At 56.3% G+C, this 21,127-nt stretch overlaps 2 protein-coding genes across 2 annotated transcripts; one reads left to right on the forward strand and one right to left on the reverse strand.

Annotated features, from left to right (window-relative positions):
- Positions 1–14: 14 nt before the first annotated feature.
- Positions 15–12,979, reverse strand: TELO2 (telomere maintenance 2). Its single transcript, XM_028531996.2, has 21 exons — positions 12,624–12,979; positions 11,544–11,879; positions 10,451–10,734; positions 8,838–8,906; positions 8,389–8,536; positions 7,938–8,040; positions 7,631–7,699; positions 7,360–7,501; positions 7,149–7,285; positions 6,545–6,624; positions 6,224–6,325; positions 5,784–5,872; positions 5,475–5,566; positions 5,101–5,217; positions 4,920–4,991; positions 3,667–3,831; positions 3,073–3,164; positions 2,315–2,414; positions 2,070–2,134; positions 1,723–1,838; positions 15–596 (listed from the first exon to the last, which is right to left on the reverse strand). Exons 2-21 carry the CDS (start codon positions 11,876–11,878, stop codon positions 490–492), a joined length of 2,484 nt encoding a protein of 827 aa, XP_028387797.1. The 5' UTR covers position 11,879; positions 12,624–12,979; the 3' UTR covers positions 15–489.
- A 132-nt stretch (positions 12,980–13,111) lies between these two features.
- PTX4 (pentraxin 4) lies at positions 13,112–20,645 on the forward strand. The gene is made up of 3 exons (XM_028526863.2): positions 13,112–15,805; positions 16,533–17,166; positions 18,924–20,645. The coding sequence occupies exons 1-3, from the start codon at positions 15,665–15,667 to the stop codon at positions 19,562–19,564; spliced, it is 1,416 nt and encodes a 471-aa protein (XP_028382664.1). The 5' UTR covers positions 13,112–15,664; the 3' UTR covers positions 19,565–20,645.
- Positions 20,646–21,127: the final 482 nt, after the last annotated feature.

The raw sequence follows: 21,127 nt of genomic DNA on the forward strand, positions 1-21,127 counted from the left end.
CCATAAAGCATGGGTTTGAGCACCTGCAGCTCCTTTTTATTCTTACTGTGTTCTTTGTTTGTAACATTGCCTTAGGTGAGGAAAGGGGTTGAGGACACAACGCTAGGCCCACAGGGGCCCGGCAGCCCGCTGCTCTGCCCGTCTTGGCAGCTCCCACTGGGGCACATCCGGGCCCTGAGCAGCAGCGCCCTCCCCTCCCCCACACAGCTGCCCACAGAGCCTGTCCTGAGTCCCTCCTCGGAACCCCCACCCCAGTGTTCAGGGTGCCCTGTTGTTGGGGGCAGCACCCAGAGGCCCTCGGCTGAGCACTCAGACTTCCTGCGCTATGGGCAGCAGTATAGCGTGCCTTCCTGCTCGCTCGCTCAGTACTGGGTGCGTGGCCCTCCCCGCAGGTAGCTGCACCACAAGCCTGTGGGTCGGCCTGGCTCCTCAGGCCTTGGGCTTGGCCCTCCCGCTTTCCCTTCCTCCAGCAGGAACGGTAGCCAGGGACTAAGGAGAAGGCAGTGGAAGGAGCTTGTCTTTGAGTTTCTCCAGAAGCAGCAGGGCCTTCACAGCTAGCACCCTGCAGTCCTCATCTGGGTCCTTCTCGGCCTCATCTGCCAAAGACGAAAATGAAAACAGAACCCAGGCGGCATTACACAGTGCTGAGTGAGCCAGCCCTCTCAAGTTCTGTTCCCCTGAAGTCTCTCTGAAGGAGCCCCCACAGGGACCTGGCACGGCCGGGTATCCTGGGCTTCAGGCCTGTGGGCCCATCACCCTCTTGCTAAGGTCCCTGGTGAGAGAAACACCTTAGTGGCCAGCAAAGGGCCCTTGACCACGTCCCTGCACAAGGGCGATGCTCCCTTCCACCAGGAACCCCAGCAACGCCCCTGAGAGGAGTGAACACGCGTCCCTCCAAAGAGTCACTCCAGGGCTGCGGCGTTCACCCCAGGGAAGCAGCCCAGAACAATGGAGCTCATCCTGGGACGAGGGAGGCTGGATGCCTCGTGCCTGCAACCTTGAGAAAGACCAGCATCGCCTAGAACCATCCTGACACATGTAACATTAGACGGAATCAGAGAAACCCACACACCGACCAGCAGGACAAAAGACACGGGGGACAAGTGGACTGGAGGAGCTGGGGACACAGGACAGGTCCTTGGTGGGATCCGGGATCCGGCAGAGAGAAAGAAAAGGCTGTTATTGCACCCCTGGGCCTTCCAGCGTGGCCACAGATGAAACGGCCCAGTCCCAGCTGTGAGCCCAGGGGAGCAGTGGGCGTGCTGGCTCTGCAGGCTACGGGTGGAGGCTGCACTGCTCACAGCAGACGCTCTAAAAAGAACACGTAGGTGAGGGATACGGAGACAACACATGGCAAAGTGCGAACAGGGAATCCGGCGAGCGTACAGAGTGCTCACTTTATGCGTCTTGTAACCTTTCTGAAGAGTTGGAATTTTCCAGAATGAATACAGATGCCATCTCCCACAGCAGGGCACCTTCTCTCAGGTCCCTCCGTGGGACTCCCCAAAGTGACCCCAACAACAGCCATGTTCCCATCCCCACACTGGGGGACACTTAGTGTGCAGACAAGGAGGGACACAACACTCACACTGGGCCGTGGGCCAGGACCCGCCCAGCTCTAGGAATCTCCACGATGTCCCATGCCCCTGACGGCCACTAGAACCCTCAGCTGCAGCAGCCTCCCACCCGCCTCGCTGCCGCGGCCTGAGGCTGCATCCTTACCTGCCAACCAAGACCGGGCCTCCAGCAGCTCGTCGGGCAGGTCTGCCAACAGCCGCTCAGCTGGAACGCTGAGCAGAACGGAGGAGACGGCGAACAGCAAGCCCCGGCGCACGTAGCTGCTGGGCAAGGTGGTGGGCTGAGCCTCGGAGAGCCACAGTCTAGCCAGGGGGACCTGATTTTCCTCTGAGCACGGCAGCCATGCGGCAACAAAAGCACGCCTGGCCTTCCTTCTTAGTGCCAAGAAAAGCCACCAACAGCATCCCAATATCCACTGTCTAAGATTCACATCCCCCTTCCCCACACTATGTCCACACGGGACCACTGCCCTCAGCCCACTGGCCACTCACGTGTCACCGTGGAGGCGAAGGGCCCACACGAACTCCAGCAGAGCCTTGCCCATTGACACAGCCACCTGAAACAACAGGGGCCAGTGGGCAGGAGTCCCAGCACCCAGCAGTCCCCACCTGGGACATTTTCCTCAGGTCCAAACACTCCTGTCCCCAGGACCAAAGGTGAGGACTACAGGCAGGACAAACCACAGGTGGACACTCCATGCAAAGTGGCGGCCGTCAGCAGCCATCTGCCAGCTCACCGTGGTATTCACAGCCAGGTACATCAGAACCCCTAAGGTGTGGGCCAGTCTTCCAAGAACCAATTGGTCATCTCCCAAAAGGTCAAAGGTCACCAGCGGCCTACAAAACAGGATCAAGCAAACAGTGCAGATCTGGCACTCGGCCAACTCCTGGGCCACCAACGGGCATCCCTGCCCCCAGATGCTGCTCCTCAGTGCCCATCCCCGTGTGGCACCCAGAGCCCTAAGGAGGTGTTGGAAAGGCACCCACTCTGCAAGGCTGCCTGGCACAAACCAGAGCCTGGGTCAGAAGGAGGGGCCGTGGCACTTGAGGGAAGCAACGCTGCCCCCTGCAGGGCCACACCCAGCAAAGGCAGCAGCCCCCTGCCCTGCCTCTGAAGGGAAGGGCTCCAGTCCCTGGCCCTCCCCACCATCACCAGGGCATCCCATCCCATGTGGTGGGGGGCGAGGGGATGTCACTAGCCCACTCAGGGTAGGGCCGGACACAAAGGCAATGACAGAGGAGGGGTGGGCAGAGCACCAGCAGTGTCGAGGCACCACAGCCAGACTCTGGCCCCACCACAAACCTGACATCTGTGACAGAAAACGTGACACTTAATGCCCTCACCCCATCACGTAATCTCAGCCGTGAACAACCACGGCTGAAGTCATCATCCTCCTGCCGCCCAAAGCCCCCGTTCAGACCCCACCCGGGGAAGCCTCCTGCCCTCGGAGGCATCCAGGGCTCGTGTTCCCCAAAGCGCAGGCTTCCCACTCACCTGTCAAAACCCTGAATGAGGGGGAAGAAGAAGTAGCCAGCCACTGAGTTGAATTCGTTGGGGCTGCCAGCCGGTGCCTGCCTGGGAGAGCCCTGCCAAACGCACAGAGCTCATGGGGTGCCATGCCGGGCCGGAGCACAGCTTCCCTCCCCGTGAAGGACATTCTCACGGAGGGCCGGCCTGGGCGCCGTGGGAGGATAAGCAGCTCCCCGGACCCCACCGGCTGGGTGCCAGTAGCACCCATCCCTGTGACAACCAAGAATGTCTCCAGACATGGTCAAAGGTCCCTGGGGGCAAGGTCAGTCCTAGCCTAGGCAGGACCCCTGACAACACAGCCCACACCGGGTCATCTGCTGTTGATGACAATTCTTGGGGCTTTTTTTTCCACACCAATTCTGCATTCATTTCTTAGAACCAGTTCACGTGGATGCCCTACAGCACATCATGCCAGTGAGTTTGCACCAGAAACTCTGCCTTCACAGAACTCCAGCACTGGAGCTGCCCCCTCCACACCGACAGGGCCTGGAGACAGCCGCCCGTGCAGCCAGCCTGCCCGAGTCCCCACCCAGGAGGACCTGACCAGTCCTGGCTGACCTTCGAGAAGCGCCGGGTCTTCCTTCTGACCCTCTCATCCACCACTGCGCGCCAGGTGGGAGCCACGGCAGAGCCGGGCTGGCAGGTGGGGCCCAGGGAGCCACACTGCGGGGCCTGTCCGAGGCGCCCAGGCCGAGACAGCTCCTGGGCTGCCAGAGTCAGGACCTGGAGGAGATAAAGGCCCAGGGCAGCCACCGTCAATCTGGGAAATGATAACATTCTCTAGTTTAAGGTAAACTGAGTGTCCCCTCCGCACCAGTAGCTCTTGCTGTCTTCGAGAGGGAGGTTCAGGGAACCACAAGGTAGGTTCCAAGCATCTCAGTGTTGCTTCGTTTGGTGGAGGAACAAGAGGGAAAGGTGGGCATGCTTCCTGGTGACCAGCCAGCACCTCCCTCCCCTTGCCTGGGCCACTGCTCTTCCCAAAGCTCATCCGACCCTACCCCCTGCCTCATAGGGAAAGTTCATGCAGGCTGCACGTGCATGTGCCTGAAAACGTACAAGTAAAAGGAGCTGGACCTAGGTGGCCGCAAGTATGACATCCCTTATGGGAAGCTCCCTGACAGGCAAATCCAGAGAACAAGGGTGGACTGGTGGTTCAGGAGCTTGGGGAGGGGAGTGAGTGCTCGCGGGCTGTCTTCTCAGGGTGCTGCAAGATCTTCTGACAGTAGACAGATGTGACAGTCACATAACATCGTAAATGTGTCACACGCCACTGAGTCACAACCACTAAAATGGTGAATTTTTTCTGTGTTCTCTTGGTCTTTGCTTTAATCTAGTAGAACACACCTAACATTGCACCATCTTAAACACTGTTAGGTGCACAGCTCAGTGACGTTAAGCACATGCACACTGCTGTGCAGCCATCACCACCGCCATCTCCGGGACACCTTCAGCTTCCCCAAGCAACCCTCTGCCCCAGCCCGTGGCACCACCATCCTACTCTGCCTCTAACAGTGCAGCCCCTCTAGGGGCCTCATGTAAGTGGGATCACACGGTACTTGTCTTTCTGTGTCTGGCTCACTTCACTAAGCATAACATTCTCCACACTCATCCACATCGTCGCAGGTGTCAGAATTCCCTTTCCTTTTACCGGACAGATGTTGGTCCCAATGACAAGGTATTCAGGAGGCCTCTGGTCCTGCCCACATAGATTTTAGCAAACATCTGCTCCCTGGCTTTGTGCCAGGCCTGGCCCCTTCCCCACTGGGGCAGACTGGGCTTCACGCACGGGACAAGGACCCCAGGTCACTCACGTCCAGGATGTCCATGCGCTGCCTAAGGCTGTAGTTGAGAGCGTAGAACTGTGAGGTCAGATACTCCGCCACCTAAGCCAGGCAGATAAAAGGTCGATGGGTCACAACCCTGCAGGTAGGGCCCAACACAGACACAAACCGAGGGTTTTGACCTTGGCATCCCAGAGCCACCAGGACTTACCCGGGCTGGGTCTGTGACTATGACAGCCACTAGGGCTCTCTGGCGCAGCCCCTCGAATCCCGCCACACTCGTCTTCTCCTCCAGGTGCAAGAGAACCTTGGCCAGCTCCACGCTCACCTGCACACAGTGGTCAGGGTGCCTTCAGCCCCCAGCCCTGCCCCAGGCCCCCCGCCATCCTTGGGTTTCTTTACAATGGAAGGGACACACGTCAGAGAGCCCGGGACTCCAGCAGACCTCAAATACAGGCCTCCTAAGGGGACACAGAGCCACCACAGCATACATGAGCCAGACCAGGCTCCTTCAGGCCCGACGTTCCTCCCAGGACATTGCCCACCTCCCGTGACCCAGGCAGCCCAGCCCCTCTACCTGCTCACCTCCCGAGTGGCAGCCCGACTCCTGAAGACCAGCCCCTCCAGGGCCCGCAGGGCCGCCTCCCAGTACTCCCAGTCCTCTGACGTTGTCAGGGCTGCAGAGAAGCCAGACAGGCCTCCGTCAATCCTAGGCCCTGACCTTGACCACAGCAGAGCTGGCAGCCAGGGTCTGGGCCCTGAGCAGAAGGCAAGTGAACCCCCAGAATATGAATGAGTCCCACAGCCCAGCTGCCCCGGGGCGGGGCTGTGCTCAGGGCTGAGGCCTCACGATAGGGCGCTCAGCAGCTGTCCCGGCTGCGTGCAGAGGCTCACCTTCAATGCAGTCCCGGACATATTTGGGTGCCTTGCTGCTCTTCAGCTCTTGGTCCCCCGACATGTCGTAGGGGACAAACTCATCATCGCTGTGGAACACAGACATGAGGAGCCTGCTGGTCACCCAGGAGCAGACAACAGGCAGGGAGGGGGCTCCTGAGAGCGAGGTCGCACACCCTCTACAACCAGGACAAGCTCCTGAGTCACCAAAATTCACCTCCCAGTCCCTGAAGCTTCAGGAACGGCTGACAGGCTGAGGCTGCACTGCAGCTGAGCCCTGTGTGTTGGCTTTCATGTTGGAAGAAAGACTGGAGAGAGCTCGGGGCCAGCGCGGTGCTGTAGGCTGACCATCGCCTTTGAGTTCACTCAGGGGCTCTGACACCTGCCGTGCAGGACTGCCCGGGGCCTCAGTGCCCTCCCACCCAAGACCTCCGCCCTACCTGTCAAGCTCAGAGTCAGAGCCCTCTGGCCGGACCGGGGGGACGCCGCTGTCTAGAGTCTGTTTGTCAGGGGTCTCTGCAGCAACTGCAGCAACAGACGGGCTTTTGGGAAACAAGGAGGAGCCCTTCAGGAAACCCTCACAAGGTTCTGGTCCCAAACATATGCTTCCCAAGGGAACGCTCCATCCACCCCTACCCTCGTCTTCTTAGCTTCTGTCTCAGCAACACAAGTCCAGGATGGCGAGAGAGAATCTAACACGCATGCAGGAAACGCCCCCACCTGGCTAACCATGCCCAGAGCTCAGGGTGGGGACACCTCACCCTGCCTCCAAGGGGCTGTCAGCAGCAGGTTGGGGGGTGGCCAAGGCCCGCATCTCGCAGCTCAGTTCATCCTCTTCATACTGCAACCCGAAAGACCTGGGGTCAGCTGGGGCGTGACAGCAGGGACATCGGAGCCAGGGCCCCTCAGGGCCTTCCCACGGCAGCCCCAGTCTGTACACCTCCAGCCTCTGACAGCCAAAGCCTTTCGAGAGCAACTTTCTAGGCCTCTACCTTGGCAGAAGGCAGTGCTGGGTGTGCTGAAGGGCCCCACCCCTCCTGAGGGGTCTGAGAATCCCCTGGGTTACAGCAAACGTAGCAATGCCCCCAAGGACATCCCAGAGGGCACCGAAGATGGTGAGGAGGGGATCCCTAGCCTGGTCTAAGAGTTAAACATCCAGGGACACACTTGGGGGACCTGCTTGAGCATAGCTGAGGGGCTCCGCCTCCACTCCCCTCTGAGCCATGAACCCTCAGCAGGGCTGCCGAGGCCAACTCAACACCAGCAGAGAGATGCTCCATGACCACAGACCCAGGAAGGTGAGGTGACATCAGGGCCAGAGAGACAGCAGCTAGGGGAGACCACGTGGGCACAGCTCTTGCTCACCTGGAACTTTAGGGCAGGGCCTTCAGGGTGGATCCGGGCACTAACCACCTCAGCCACAACCATGCCCAGGCGGCGCACAGCAGGCAGATTGCTGTCCAGGTGGCACCGCACTCCTGCCATTAGACTGGCCAGCAACTCTGGAAGCACCGACATACGCACACTGAGCACGCGAGTGGGGGCTGAGGTCGGGGTGCCCGCACCACCTGCTCACCGTCTCGGCTGTCCTGGAGTTCCGTGTCCCTCAGGTGCATCAGGCAGATGAGGATGGCCTTGCTGACGTAGTGCTGCTGTGGCAGGGGGGTGTGGCGGATGGCGCTGCTGCTACCCCACATCTCCAGGAGCTCCTTTAGGACCTGGTGGGCAACATAGCCCTGGCCTGCTCAGACCGCCCCACCCACCTCCCTGCATCCCAGGCAGGAAGGCGCTCCCACCAGAAGGTGGTTCTGGGACACTGCAGGGACTGAGGGCCAGGTAGGACTAACCTTTACAAGGAGCGGGCGCCGTTGGCTGTCCAGGGCCAGGTACCCCAGCAGGCTCTGCAGCATAGGCGTCTGCAAGAGAAGCCAGGCATCTCTTCACTGTCCGCTGGGCAGATGCTGCCCACCTGCCTGGCCAGGGCAGGAAGCAGGCCAAGGGCTGTCTGCCCAGGAGCCCTGCTGCGGGAACAGGTCTGGCTGAAGGACAGTGATATTTCCCGGGCAACTGAATACTGCTGCAGCTACACTAGCTACAGTCATTTCTCTGGGACCTGAGGCAGCTCTGGGCCCACACCCTTGCTGGCACTCTCACCGTGTATCTGTACTGCAGGAACAGAAGCTTTTGGGTCATCACAAACTGGGCCTTCTTACTCTTCATCACCAGGTTCCCCAGTAGTCGAGAGAGAACTTCAGGCCTGGGAGGCACAGTTGAGGGGAGAGGGAATCTCAACATATCAGACTGGATCCAGGGCTCCGCACTAACCATGAGGAGCCCGGGTGAGCGTTTCAGCTCTGAGTGGGTCCTGATCCTTCCTCTTCCCGATAAACGTGGAGACCAGGGAGAGCCCAGCACCTCAATGCAAAAGGACATCACTTCCCTTCTCTGACTACATCCAAGATTAAGTACTTCGCCTAGAGCAGGGGTGGCCAGCCTTTCCTGTGAAGGGCCAGAAACTGACTACATATAAAGGGATGGCAGGAAAAATGTCATCTGGATCCCCACTGCCTACCTTCTTGCAGCAAAAGAATGCCTTGCTTCTTACCCAGGGACAGCCTCTACAAGCCCTGTCAGCACAGCCTCTAAGGCCCGGTCAGGCACGCATTCCACCAGGCGCCAGCAGACCCGTTGCCAGAGGCAGCTGCCCTGGGTGAGTGCCGTCAGCCTGGGCACCAGCACACCCAGGATCTCCTCTGAGGGAAAGCAAACAGAGGGAGCCCTGAACCCAGGATCTCGGGGTTGTGGGGCGTCTAGTGTCTGCAGCCCACACGCCCACCACTTGCACAGCCAAGGCCCCACCAAGGAGCCTGGACAGCTGACATCAGCCCACCCATGGCCAGGCCCGGGCAAGGGGACCATTGCTGTTTCAGGACACATAGCAACCCACCCTCTGCCAGGGACCCACGCTGCCCACCTCCTCCCAGGACAGCCACTGGGAGGGCAGGGAGAAGGCCAGGACATGCTGTGGCTCCTCCCCAGACAGGAGACACTCACTCTGCCTCCCGTAGACACAGGCTTTCCCGAGAACCTGAGACACGAAGGAGACAGAACAGTCCGAGCCGCCTGGGACAGGAAGGAAACCAAGATGTTAAAGGAGGGCAGTGTTGAGACTGTCAAAGAACCTCAGACGAGCGGGGACAAACCTCATTCCTGGGCAGGTGGACTCCCAGTAGTACAAATGCCAACTTATTCAATCTAATTGAACCATAATCTTAATAGGATCGTTTCTAACCAGAAGAGCCAACAACAACTGTTTACTCATAGCCCTGCCCGTGTGGCTCAGCTGGCTGTAGTGCCGTCCCACACACCAAAAGGACGCAAGCTCGATCCCCAAGTCAAGGCACATACAGGTGGCAACCAATCGATGTTTCTCTCTCACACTGATGTCTGTCTGCCTGTCTCTCAAAATCAATAAAACACATATGTGTATGTATACACACACACACATATATGCATATATATTAAACCCTCACCCAAAACTATATACAAGAATACACATATTTTCACACATATATATGAGTGTGTAAAAAAGGTGTTACACATGTTCACCCACTTAATTGTCATAATGATCCCCTGAAGTAGGAATAAGTATGATAGTGCCCGGAGAAGAGCTCCGAGAGGGGTCTGGCCAAGACGGTCAGCTACTCGTAGGAGGTGGGGCTCTGAGCCACCCGCAGGGAGGAAGGGAGGGAAGGAGGACAGAGGAGCAAGGAGAGGGTACTCGCGCCAGCAGCAGAGCAGAGTGAAGGAGCCGACTGGGACGCAGACAGGACCCGTGCACACTGGGAATGATGGAATGTGGCGTCTGCAGTCTGAAGAAGGGGAGCCAGCCAGCCACCGCACAGTGAGGCAGACTCCATGCGCGCTAGATGCCTGCGGAACAACCTAGCGGCATCACCCAGCAAAAAGCAGCGGGTGGGGCTGGAAGCCCTGGCGAGATAAATGCAGGCGCCTCACCTTGCTATGGGTCTCTCCCCCTAGACAGTGACAGTGGCTCCCTTGCGGAGGGTCCCGGGACCCCACAAAACAGCAGGTGGGAAGGGCCTGAGCAGCGCCCAACTTGGCACGAGCTTCACAACTTCAGCTGCGGGAGCACTGAACACTCCCAGGCAAGACACTTGCCCCCACGACTGACAGTTCAGACTGTGTGATGAGAGGGTGAGCAAGAAGCCACTCCCACAGCGCCCCTCCAGGCACCCAAATGACCAGTAACAAAGACACTGAGACAGACCCAAGCCAACAAGGACAAGCATCCTCTTGCCAACAGCCAAGTGAGATGAACCTCGTCACACTAAGAATTCCGCTTTTCAGACTGGGGACATCCGCTGATACTGAATAAGGGCCCAGCAGTGAGCAGCGCCACCTGGCTGACTTCGCCGGTATCCACCCAAGAACTGAAGAATCAAGAGTCAGCTCCATCTCCAAGGTCAATAGCAGAGAAGTGAGTGAAACTATCGTTTCAGTCAAATACCACCCAAATGGGAGACAACTTCTGACCTACCAAGGGCACCCTCCAGAGACTGCAAAACACACTAAGGCCAGGGAGGGAAGGAGGGGATGGCAGCCTGAAGAAATGATTGGAAGAGGACACTTGGAGGGGCCCTCACCTCGTAGAGAGTCCACGACCGCCTGCAGCACCCGCATGGCCTCCTCCCCAAGCAGAGGAAAGTAGTTCTGAGGGAAGAACTCAGCCAGGTTCTCATGTTGCAGACAGTTGCCCAGGCGGTCGGGCAAGCCCACCACCTTGATTAGGAGTGTCTCCTGGAGCAGAGGAAAGGCCAGGTCCGTCTGCTGGCACTGCCGACACTGCCCCTCCAGGACAGCAGCCATCCTGCCCTCGCTCAGGAACTGGGCCAGCAGCCGCGCCATCTTCATCAGACGGAAACTGGGACTGAACCAAGAGCAGGTGTGATGGGCAGAGCCCCAACCCCTCCATCCTTAGCATCCTTAGCCAAAGGTGTTGTAACATCGTTGTTAAACAAGTAACCTGCCCTGGCTGGTGTGCTCAGTGGATTGAGTGCTGGCCTGCGAACCAAAGGGTCCCTTCCCCTCTCTAAAAATAAATAAATCTTTAATAAAATAACTTAATCTCAACAACTTAATTGGCCCTTTCACCCCCCATATACATTGAAAGAAAGGGTACTTAAATCTCACTACGAAGTGGAACACCAGTACCTGCTGAGCCCCGGGCAGCCTCCTGCCCTGGAACCACGCTGGACACCACCACCCTCTTCTGGCGCCACCTCTTCACATGGTGCTCGCTTTTTTCAGCAATGGCTGAAAACCCTGCTTTCCCACGACAAGGCGTCCCCACAAGGACTGTGCTATGCTCTGATATGGAATCTGGGAACCCCTCCAAGTGAGGGGTCCCTTGCTGTGGTGTCTGGACGCCTCACTGCAGAGCTGGGAGCCACAGGGTCAAGGAGAGCGCCAAGAGGATGGTGATGAACTTCCACCTGTGTCACCTCCATCTGGAGCTAACCCACTGCCTCAGCCACAGGGACTCAAACACTCCTACTTCCTCCCTTCGCCTGCCCACACATCAGGGGCAGGACAGAGAGCAAGGGCCCTCCCATTTCAAAGATTAACACAAACTGCTTTTACTTTTCAGGTGCCCTGCCATTGGTTCACAATCTCTTAGGCCATGCCTATGCTTTGGATGTGACAAGCAACCCCATGTTCAGACCGAGCCCCACTCACCCAGCAGCGCCCTCAAGAGCCTCCATCAGCACCAGGAAGGCTTGGTCAGCGGGGCCCTCCAGGAAGAAGCTGGCCCACAACTCCTCCAACTGGCCATTGGGCAGCAGCTCCAGCCAGTGAGGGCTCAGCTTGCCAACAAGACATCGGAGAATGGCAGAAAAGTGGAGCCTGGCAAACTCTTCCCGCTCCTCAGGGAGGGCTGGGCTCTCCGTTCCTCCAAGATATCGCTTCAGGGACCGCAGGGTGGAGAAGATGTAGCCACCATTCTCAGAAGATGAAAGGGTGTGAACAGCCTCCCGGACGGTGAGTCGAACTGAAGAGAGCCCTGGATCCATCCTGTTCACGGGAAAGGGCCTGAGAAGTGCGTGGAGCAGTGGATGTCCACATGGAACCCAGTCTTGGATAGGGAAGCATTTTTCGTGTCCTCTCAGAAACCCCCCCACCGGCCCTTGCCTGCTGTCACCCAGCAGTATCCTTCCCCTCCCACATCTTACACTGTTTCCACCAAGAAACAGTGTAAGGTCCTTTTTAGGACCTGAGGCCCTCTATGACACCCTCTACAGTAGGGTGGCAACCTGTCCAGGGACACATGCCTGTAACCTGAAACATCTTTAGTTGTCACAGCTAAAGACAGTATGGGTCAGGGATGCTGGTAAACCTTCCACATGCTCAAGACAGCCCCCGCAACAGAAGATTATCCATTATCCAAACCAAATGTCAACAGTGCAGAGGCTGGGAGACCATGGTCTAGAAGCACCCGGCCATACACTTCCAATTCCCCGGTGCACCATCCATCTGTGATTCACCTTACCAAATTCCCTCCCTCCCCCCAAACCGCAATCATCTATAGGTAGTATTTATCTCGGGTCAGGCGCCTCTGCAGGACTAAGTAACATTAAGTAGGCACCAGTTTGTCACCAGTGCACCCAGCCTCTTGATAAGGCCGTATTAGGGACCCAAGAGTGTTCTCAAGAGCCGGGTGGCTCCCGACCCTGCCTGGTCTACGGGGTGTGCATGCCAGCTAACAGGACAGCGATCGGTCCGTCCCACGCCCTTACTAAACGTGCGCACGAAGCCCACCTCGTGGCGTGATAGGACGGGACCCCGGGAGATGGGAGGGGGTCTCGGGACTGCAGGACGGCGCCCGCGGGAAAGGCTGGGGTCTCGGCGAGGTGCGCAACCTCTCCGTCCTGGGAGTGGCCGCAAGCCCGCCAGGACCCCGCTCCGTCGCTGTGAACCCGCCGCCAATTCCCTGTGGCCGCCAAGGCTCAGCTCCACACCCGGCTCACAGCGTGCGGCCGCGGAGCACGAGCTCCCGGGTCCAGACAGAGTTGCCGCTGACTTTCTTTGAGCCGTGGGCCCCACTGACCAATCCCGACAGATCTTGGTGAGAAGCCAGTGAGCCGGAAGAGGCACTGAGCGAACGGCCGCATCTGCGCCTGCGCCTGTCGCCGACGGAGCCTGCGCGGAACGGGGACTAAGGCCAGTGGGGGCGTGGTCTCTGTGGGCGGAGCTGCGCTCCCCAAATTGGTTTAAATCGTCAGGCTTCTCAGCTAGCGGCTGGGCGGCTTTTCTTGTACCTTCGTGTGCGAGTTTTCTGGCGTGATCTCCAGCCCTCCGTCAGCTCCGGAGATCCAGTTCTCTCTTGGGCGCCACGGTGCGCGCCTCCACAATTCCTGCTTGAGCACCGACCATGTGTCCAGCCTCGCTCCCCATCCAGCATCGCCATCCTGGAGGCAAGGGTCTGCTCTCCAGGAGCCACGACCCTTATAGGAAAACGCACTGTAGACAAGGAAGCAATAACAACGGGAACGGTTGCAGGGATTCGTGAATGTAGCGGTGTAAATGAGACAGGGTCCTGGAATAGTAGCTGCACGTTCAGCATGTGACCACCGGCCACAGGTGGCTGTGGAAGTCAGCTGAATTCAAATAAAATGCACAAGTCGGTTCCTTCGTCGCACCAGCAATTTTTCAAGAGCTCGATAGCCACCTATAGCCAGTGGCTGCCGTAATGCACGGCCCATCTAGATATGGTACCTTCTTGGCAGAAGCTCCTATGGGCGGCATCGGGGAGTGATCTGGGAAGACCTCACAGAGAGGTGACATTTTAGACTAGATGGTCCTCGTGGAGAAATCTGGGAAACGTTTTATTCATTCAACATTGTTAATTAAATGCCTGCTGCGAGCAGCAAGCATTCTTCCAGGAAAAAGGATGAAGCAGATGAAGTCCCTTCTCACACAGCAGGGAGGGAACTGGTGTACCTGAGCAATACGTCAAATGGCAAATACTGATACGGAAAATTAGGAGGAGTAAGAAAATGAGTAACTAAGGACATGCTCATTTTAAAACGTCCACACTGGGTGCAGTTGGGAGAATGGACGGTAGGGGGCAACCGCGGAGGCAGGGAGCCCAGCTGGGTGGCTGTTGTAAAGACAGGTGTGGGCCAGGTGGTGAAAACTGGTTGAGCTGGGATGTTTCTGTGGAGTAGAACTGATGGATTGGATGTGGGGTGTGAGGGAGTGAGGAGTCGAGGATGATGCCTTCCTGGGACTCTGGGAATTCCTCCCCGTCCACTTCTGGGTGAAACCCCTCACTCTCCACCTCCTCCTACAGCTACTGCAATCATCTTTTATTCCCCTATTTTTCTGTTGATTCAATAACTTCTCACAAAACAGTGCACAGAAAATCAATTTCTTAAGCCTTTACATATCTGAAAAATGCCTTTATTCTTTGCTTCAGGTCAATTTACATTTGAGCCTGTTGCACAATTCTAAATGAAAACCATTTTCACTCAGAAATGTTAAGGTTTACTCCTCTGCCTTTACCAGCCAGCACTGCTGCTGAGATGGCCAACAGTTCTCTGGGGAGAGTCTCAACCCTTCCAAAGTGACCAGGTTTTCTCTCTGGACACTTTTGAGATCTCCTCAGCAGAGGTGTTCTGGCACTTGATGAAAGGAGCCTTGGGGTCAGCCGCTATTTCCTTGACCCAGTGCTCTTCGGCACGTGGTCTTGGAAATAACGGATGCCCTTGTCTACGACACCTTCCTGGATAGTCTTCCTAACAATTCCTTCCACCTGTTTTCTTTAGTTTCACTCCTGCGGTTTATTTTTGTTGGATTGATCTCAAGTGTTATGTTTTTCCTCTTCTTTTCCATCTCTTTGTCTCTTTGCCCTACTTTCTGGGCAGTTGCTTTAACTTTGCCTTTCAGCTGTTTGTTGAGGGGGAAACCATAGTTTTTTTTTTTTTTTCAAGAGCAACCTCTCCCTTTTTGATCATTCCATTTTTTGTAGCATCCATTTCTTGCCTTGTGAACACAAGGCTTTCTTTGGTTTTCTGAGGGTATCGATTGGAACCTTTTTGAGCTTTCCCCTGGCCCTCTGCATTGTCTCCTGGGCTCCTGTTGTGTTTGGGCAGATTTCCGTCACTCCTGTCAGAAGCTTCCAAGTGTCTGGTGATCGTTGCCTGAGATTTCATATTAAGCAAGAGAGACTAAACAGAGCCATGGATAAGGGGGACCACTGTACAGCTGCAAAGACCCTTTTCCAAATAAGGTCCTGTTCATAAGTACAGGGGTTAAGACTTGGACCTATGTTTTTGGGGTGGGGAGTCACCATTCAGCCTGTTCCCAAATAAATTAGGGTGGCTTCCAATCCCATGTCCTTTCTCTTACTTAAGGGAGAGATGTCCTCACAGGATGTTCATGGTGGGACAGTGGGCCCCACAGCAGACTTGTATCCAAGGACTCCCTGGCCCCAGCCAGGTTCCCTGTCTTGCTTTAATTTCCTTTTGGTGGGAACATGAGTCCATGAGCTCCTGCTAAAGCGATCACCACTGTCCACCTCAGAGCCAGCAAGAACAGGGTTTCTACCCCATGGAATTATTTTCCAAAGACACTGCATCTGTTGTAAGCTTGTCTCCTTGGGAACCTCCAAATCTCCAGAGCCCGTGGGCTGGAAAACAGATGCATTTCATTGACTGACAGGAAATACCCAACTCCATGCCAGAGTCGAAGAAAATCTCCACTGAGAGCTGGAGGGAGCATAGGTTGAGGCAAGAGCACGAAGCAGGCAGCAGCATCCTACAAGTTGGTGGCAGCTCCTGCTTCTCTTCCGTCTTGGAATGGGCTGCCCAGGAAGGAAGACCCTGTCTTTCTTCCTTATTTTTGTGCTCATTTATCTGCATGGGGCCTTGTCGCAGGAAGCTGGCCCTACAGGGCAGAGAAAACCGTTTTTTGAGAGGCTCCGCAGACTGGAGGAGCAGGTAAATGTTGATTTTTTTTTAATTGACAACAGAGGAAGGAAGGACATTACAGAAATGGAGTAGTGAGCATCGGGGCTCTGTGGACACAGGCGTGGAGTTTGTAGTTCTTTTATCAGCTGATGTTACTCTCACCTACAGCTGGAAGCCAGCAGAAAGGTTTCCTGGGCCTGGTTGTAAAGACAAGTAGGGATTCTGACCACATTAGGGTTGGGTGGGGGGTCAGAGGCCGGGAGGAATAGAAAGTCCCCAGGGGAGCAGCTAAGGCTGTGCAGGTGCTGTGGGGGGGAGGATGGGGCCAGGGAGCAAATGGGGCAGCAGTACTGGGCACAGGATAAGGTCTTGGGTCTGTCATGGAGAAGACACTCCTATGTGGGTCTGTAGCCAGTTCCCAAGCGCCGTACTTGTGACAGGCCCGCCTCCAGCACTGCCAACTTCGACCCACATAAACGGTTCACTCCTCCCATCCTGGGGTCTGTCCACTCACAGGGAGGACCCTGAGGCTCAGGGGTAAAGAGTAGGAGGCCAGGCTGTGGGCCTGGAGCCCTTACCCAACACAGTACAGCCAAGTGACCTAGGGCTGGTCCCCCTCCTGTCTGAGCTTGGCTGGGATGGGGCTGGCCGTGGTGATTGGCTGCCTCCTGGTAGGTGCCACAGAAGCATGGCAGGGAAGGCTTGTTCTGCACCCTCCTGGGCCCTGGACCCCAAGGCTGCTATGTGTCCCTTTCAGTTTCGGAGGTTCCAGGAGGCAACCTTAACACACCTGCAGGCCATTGCCAGCAACTACAACCTGTCCTACAACATCGATGCCCGGTTCCAAAACTTGGCCCAGGAGAGCCAGGCCTTGGCTCTGGAGGTCAACCAGTCACAGGCCACTGTGCAGAGTGACCTAGGCCACCTGAAGACCTGGATACGGAAGACACAACGCAGAAGCCGGAAGGTGGACTCCAGGCTGCTGGCTTTGGGTTACGCCCTCAGGGAGAGGAACCAGCAGCACACTCAGGAGAGGAAGGAACAGGAGGCACAGAGAGAAGCCCTGTCTGGCCTGGCCCTGGACGTGCGGGCCCTGCAGGACACACTGGCTCACCTGACACACGTTGTCCAGAGCCAGGGCGCCAGGCTGGCTGCTCTTGAGGGGTGGCTTCAGGTGGCTTGTCCTGGCACCACAGCCCCGGTGTGGGCCCCTGCTGAGCCTCGGCTGCCAAGCCCAAGATCCCTGGAGCTGCAGGGGGTCAGGCAGGCACTCAGTGCTTCACCTGAGCCCAGGGACGAACCTCAGGACTTTGCTGGCCATCTCCAAGGGACCCAGGAGCCCCCAGCTGCAGGCAGCCAGTGGGGTTGGCCCCCTGAGACACAGGCAAAGAGTAAGTACCTTGGGCCTGCTCTTCCCTTATCCACTTCCATTTTTCCCTCTTACTCCTCCTTAAGCCTCTGATCCCCTCTGAAAAGCCTTCTCCCTGGGACTGTATGGAGAGGACACTGGCTTTCTGCCCCAAGTAGCTCATCCCAGAAGAAAGGAGCTATCCAAGTCCCAGCCAGTCTGTAGGTCCCTAAGAAGTCATTAGGAGTGAATGCATACACACAACAGGGTGCTGGCTGGTGCCACTGGTCAATACATGCCCATTCCAAGTTGGAGATTGGCCTCGTTAGGGCTGGCAGGATCCCACAGATTGCCAGCACGAGCCCTCTGTAGGGCCCTGGCTCAGCCGGCACCTCATGAGTCTCATGCCCACCTGTGGAGGGGCACAAGCCTTTGAAAAAACATTTCTGATCTTCCAAGTGAGGGGTTTTCAACTGAAGTGCTCCTGACATTTGGAGCCAGGCAGTCTTTAGTTGCGAGTGCTGTCCCAGGCACTATGGGGTGTTCAGTAGCATCCCCAGCCTCCACCCAGTAAGATGCCAGTTCATCCTTAACTTTCATCTTTAATTAGGTTGCTCCCTCTGTCTTGTTTAGCAGCTTCTCAGGCCCCTTAATCTGAAGCAGCATTCCCTTTTATCCGGGGCATGCTGGTGGCCTCACCAATAAGACAGGACCAACAAGCTGGCCACAAGGAAACTGCCAGGGCTGCCAGGAAAGGGGTAGGGAGCTGGAGGTTTGACAACCAGAACTGTGAGCAGACATTGCTAGATGTACTTTGGGGCACAGTCATCACTGGTTGAGGACAACCATCCTGGATTATGACAGGAGCCCCGAAGGTGAAGAGAGGAGCTGGGGCCAGCCACAGAATGCCCTCCATCCTCAGATCCAGTTGGATGATGGGCTAGAAAAGCATATTTCTGGCTCTGCCCCCAGCTTGCAAATAAGAACCTCAGACCAGGTGCAGCACCTGGAGGCCAACACCCTCACTCCCCAATGCCCCCTGCCCCACGTCTTTCAGGCAGACCTGGCAGGAAGTCTGGTGAGCAGGATGATGTTCCTCAGAGATATCCATGTCAGGGTGCTCGGATCCTGTAGATATGTCACCTCATGTGGCAAAGGGGACAGATGTGATCTTGAGATGGCAGATGATCCTGGATTATGGCATGGGCCCAGTGTCATCACAGAGGTCCTTCTAAGGGGGAAACAGGAGTGTCCGGTCAGAGGAGATGTGATGACCTCTGCTCCTGAGGGATATATACTTTGCAGGTGGAGGAAGGGCCTGAAGCCATGGAAGTGGGCATCTCCAGAAGCTGGAAAGGGCAGGAAGGGGCTTGTTCCCGGTGCCTCCAGGAGGAGTCAGTTCAGCCAACACCATGATTCTAGCCCAATGAGATTTGGTTGGGCTTCTTACCTCCAGAACGATAGGATACTAAATCTGCCTTGTTTTGAGCCACTGAGTTTATGGAGATTTGTTACAGCAGCCATAGAAAACTCATACAGAGTCTCCCTGGTGGTGAAGGGTGTTGGCTCAGGCCTGCTCCCTAGCGGGGCACATGACTGCCCCGGTTCTCAGTCTCCCCTCCTGTCAGATAAAGAGGCACAGCCCTCACAGGGAGAGTTCAATGAAGGTCAGCTGCTGGGGTCTTAGGCCCAACCACCTGGGGCAAAGGAAAAGCCTATAGAGGGATATTTCTGGAAGTTTCTGGAAGTTTCTGGGTGGCCTTGTGGTGCATTGACTGACTCTCCTGCCTCTGTTTCTAGTTTGCAACGTGGGGTCTGCACTCATCTTCCCGAACACCTCCACCCAGAATGTCGTCTTCCTCAGCCGAGGTTTCCTCTCAGGCCTGCGGGCCCTGTCTGTCTGCAGCTGGGTCCGGACAGCCGCAGGCCACCTGGGCACCCTCCTCTCCTATGCCACCGAGGAGAACGACAACAAGCTGGTGCTGCATGGCCGGGACTCCCTGGCCCCCGGCTCCATCCACTTTGTGATTGGAGACCCAGCCTTCAGAGAGCTGCCCCTGCAGCCACTACTGGATGGCCAGTGGCACCACGTGTGTGTCATCTGGACGTCCGTGCTGGGTAGGTTCTGGCTCCATGTGGACCGAAGGCTAGTCGCCACCGGCTCCCACTTCAGGGAGGGCTATGTGATCCCTCCCGGAGGGTCCCTGGTGCTGGGCCAGGAGCAAGACAGCATGGGGGGTGGGTTCGATGGCTCTGAGGCCTTCGTGGGGAGTGTGGCAGGCCTAGCCATATGGGACCGTGCACTGGTCCCCAGGGAAGTCTCACACCTTGCCACCGGGAAGGAGCTCCCGCCTGGCGCCATCCTGACACTGGCTGATGCCACACTGATAGGTGGGTTTGTGCAGAGGGTCAACTGCACCTGCCTAGAGCTCTGTCTGTGAGGCCTCACCACCCAGGGCCTGTGGTCATGCTCTGTGCTTGCAAGAGGAGCAAGTCTCCAGTCTGTTCAACCATCCCCAATCCCAGCACACTCCACAGAGGGACCCCACCCAGCCTGGAGATGGAAGGACAGGACACTGCCTCCAACCTGAACTGGGCACACCTGGCATCTAACGTAGAATGAGGGCACTCCATTGGGGGGGACAAAGAAATGTGGAGGGGGAGAGAAGGCGATGGGAAGAGACATAAGTCAGGATTCCTAAGAATTGCATTCTTTCCCTTGTGGTGACATCCTTACAGTTGCCCTCTCTGCAGTATGACATCAGGCTAACAAGGCCCGACCAGGCCAGATGGAAGTGCTGGACTCCCGCAGGGCCTCCCTGGGGGGTGGGTTTGCTGCCATTCCAGGTTGCTTCGTGGAGAACTCCGTTTTCCTGGAAACTTCATGGGCAGCATGTAAACTGTCACCGTACTCTCTCAGGGCGACTCATGGAAGTTTCCCTTTGGTTGATCCTTGTTCCAATGCCTCATGAAAAGGGCCAGAGAACCCATTTCCTGGCCCCCAACAGTACAGCCCCCTATTCACCAGGAACCCTGAGAGTTCCCTCAGGGTCCTGTGATGGTTGTTGAGGCTACGGATGCCTCCAGGAAAGGGGACCTGCAATGAGCACGGTGTATTCAGAAATAAACATTAATGATGGGCAGCAATGCTTTTAAAGCAGCTGTTTTGGGGTATAATTTACATTTAAAAATTAGTGGTCACTCCTGACTGCTCCACCCCAGCCTTCTCCCGCAGCTCTGGCAACTGCTGATCTGCTTTCTGTTTCTGTGGATTTGCCTGTTCTGGACATTTCGTATAAATAGAATCACGCAGAAGTTGCCCTTTTGCATCTGGCTTCTTTCACTCAGCAAATGTTCTCCGGGTCACGCATGTGGCAGTGAGGGTCAGTGCCTGGCTCTTTCATGTGGCTGGGCGACATTCTGCTGTAAGGGACCACATCTTGTTTATCCATTGAGCAGTTGATGGATATTCGGATTGTTTCCAGCTGGGGGCTATTGTGAATAAAACTGCATACACATTCTCCTGTGAGTCTCTGTGTCCTCATAGGTTTTATCTTGAGTGGATACCTAGGGGTAGAATTGCTGGATTGTGTGGCAAATTCATGCCTACACCTTCAAAGAAGCCACCAAGCTGGTTCCAAAGTGGCATATCCTTTTACATTCCACCAGCAATATGTGATGGTTCCCATCCCTCCACACTCTTGACAACACTTGATAATTATGTCTTTTGGACAACATTTTTCTTTAGACAACTTTGTTGTTTTGATTTCTGATTTTCATGTAAAAAACATGTCGACAAGTAGAACAGGCGTGGCTGACTTTAAGTTTCAGTGTGATGTAAGTTAACCCTGTAATACTTTCGATTTCCCAGAAGACCCAAACACACACCCCTCCCTGGGAAAGTGCCCTAAATTAGTCCTTTGGGTCCCCTAGCAGGGTTCCTATCTCTGCAGAGCTCTCTGTGGCCCCAGCAATTCCAGGCCTTCAGCCAAAAGGCTCAACTC

The sequence above is a fragment of the Phyllostomus discolor genome, chromosome 3 (genome assembly GCF_004126475.2).
Source record: "Phyllostomus discolor isolate MPI-MPIP mPhyDis1 chromosome 3, mPhyDis1.pri.v3, whole genome shotgun sequence".
Classification (NCBI taxonomy): Eukaryota; Metazoa; Chordata; class Mammalia; order Chiroptera; family Phyllostomidae; genus Phyllostomus; species Phyllostomus discolor.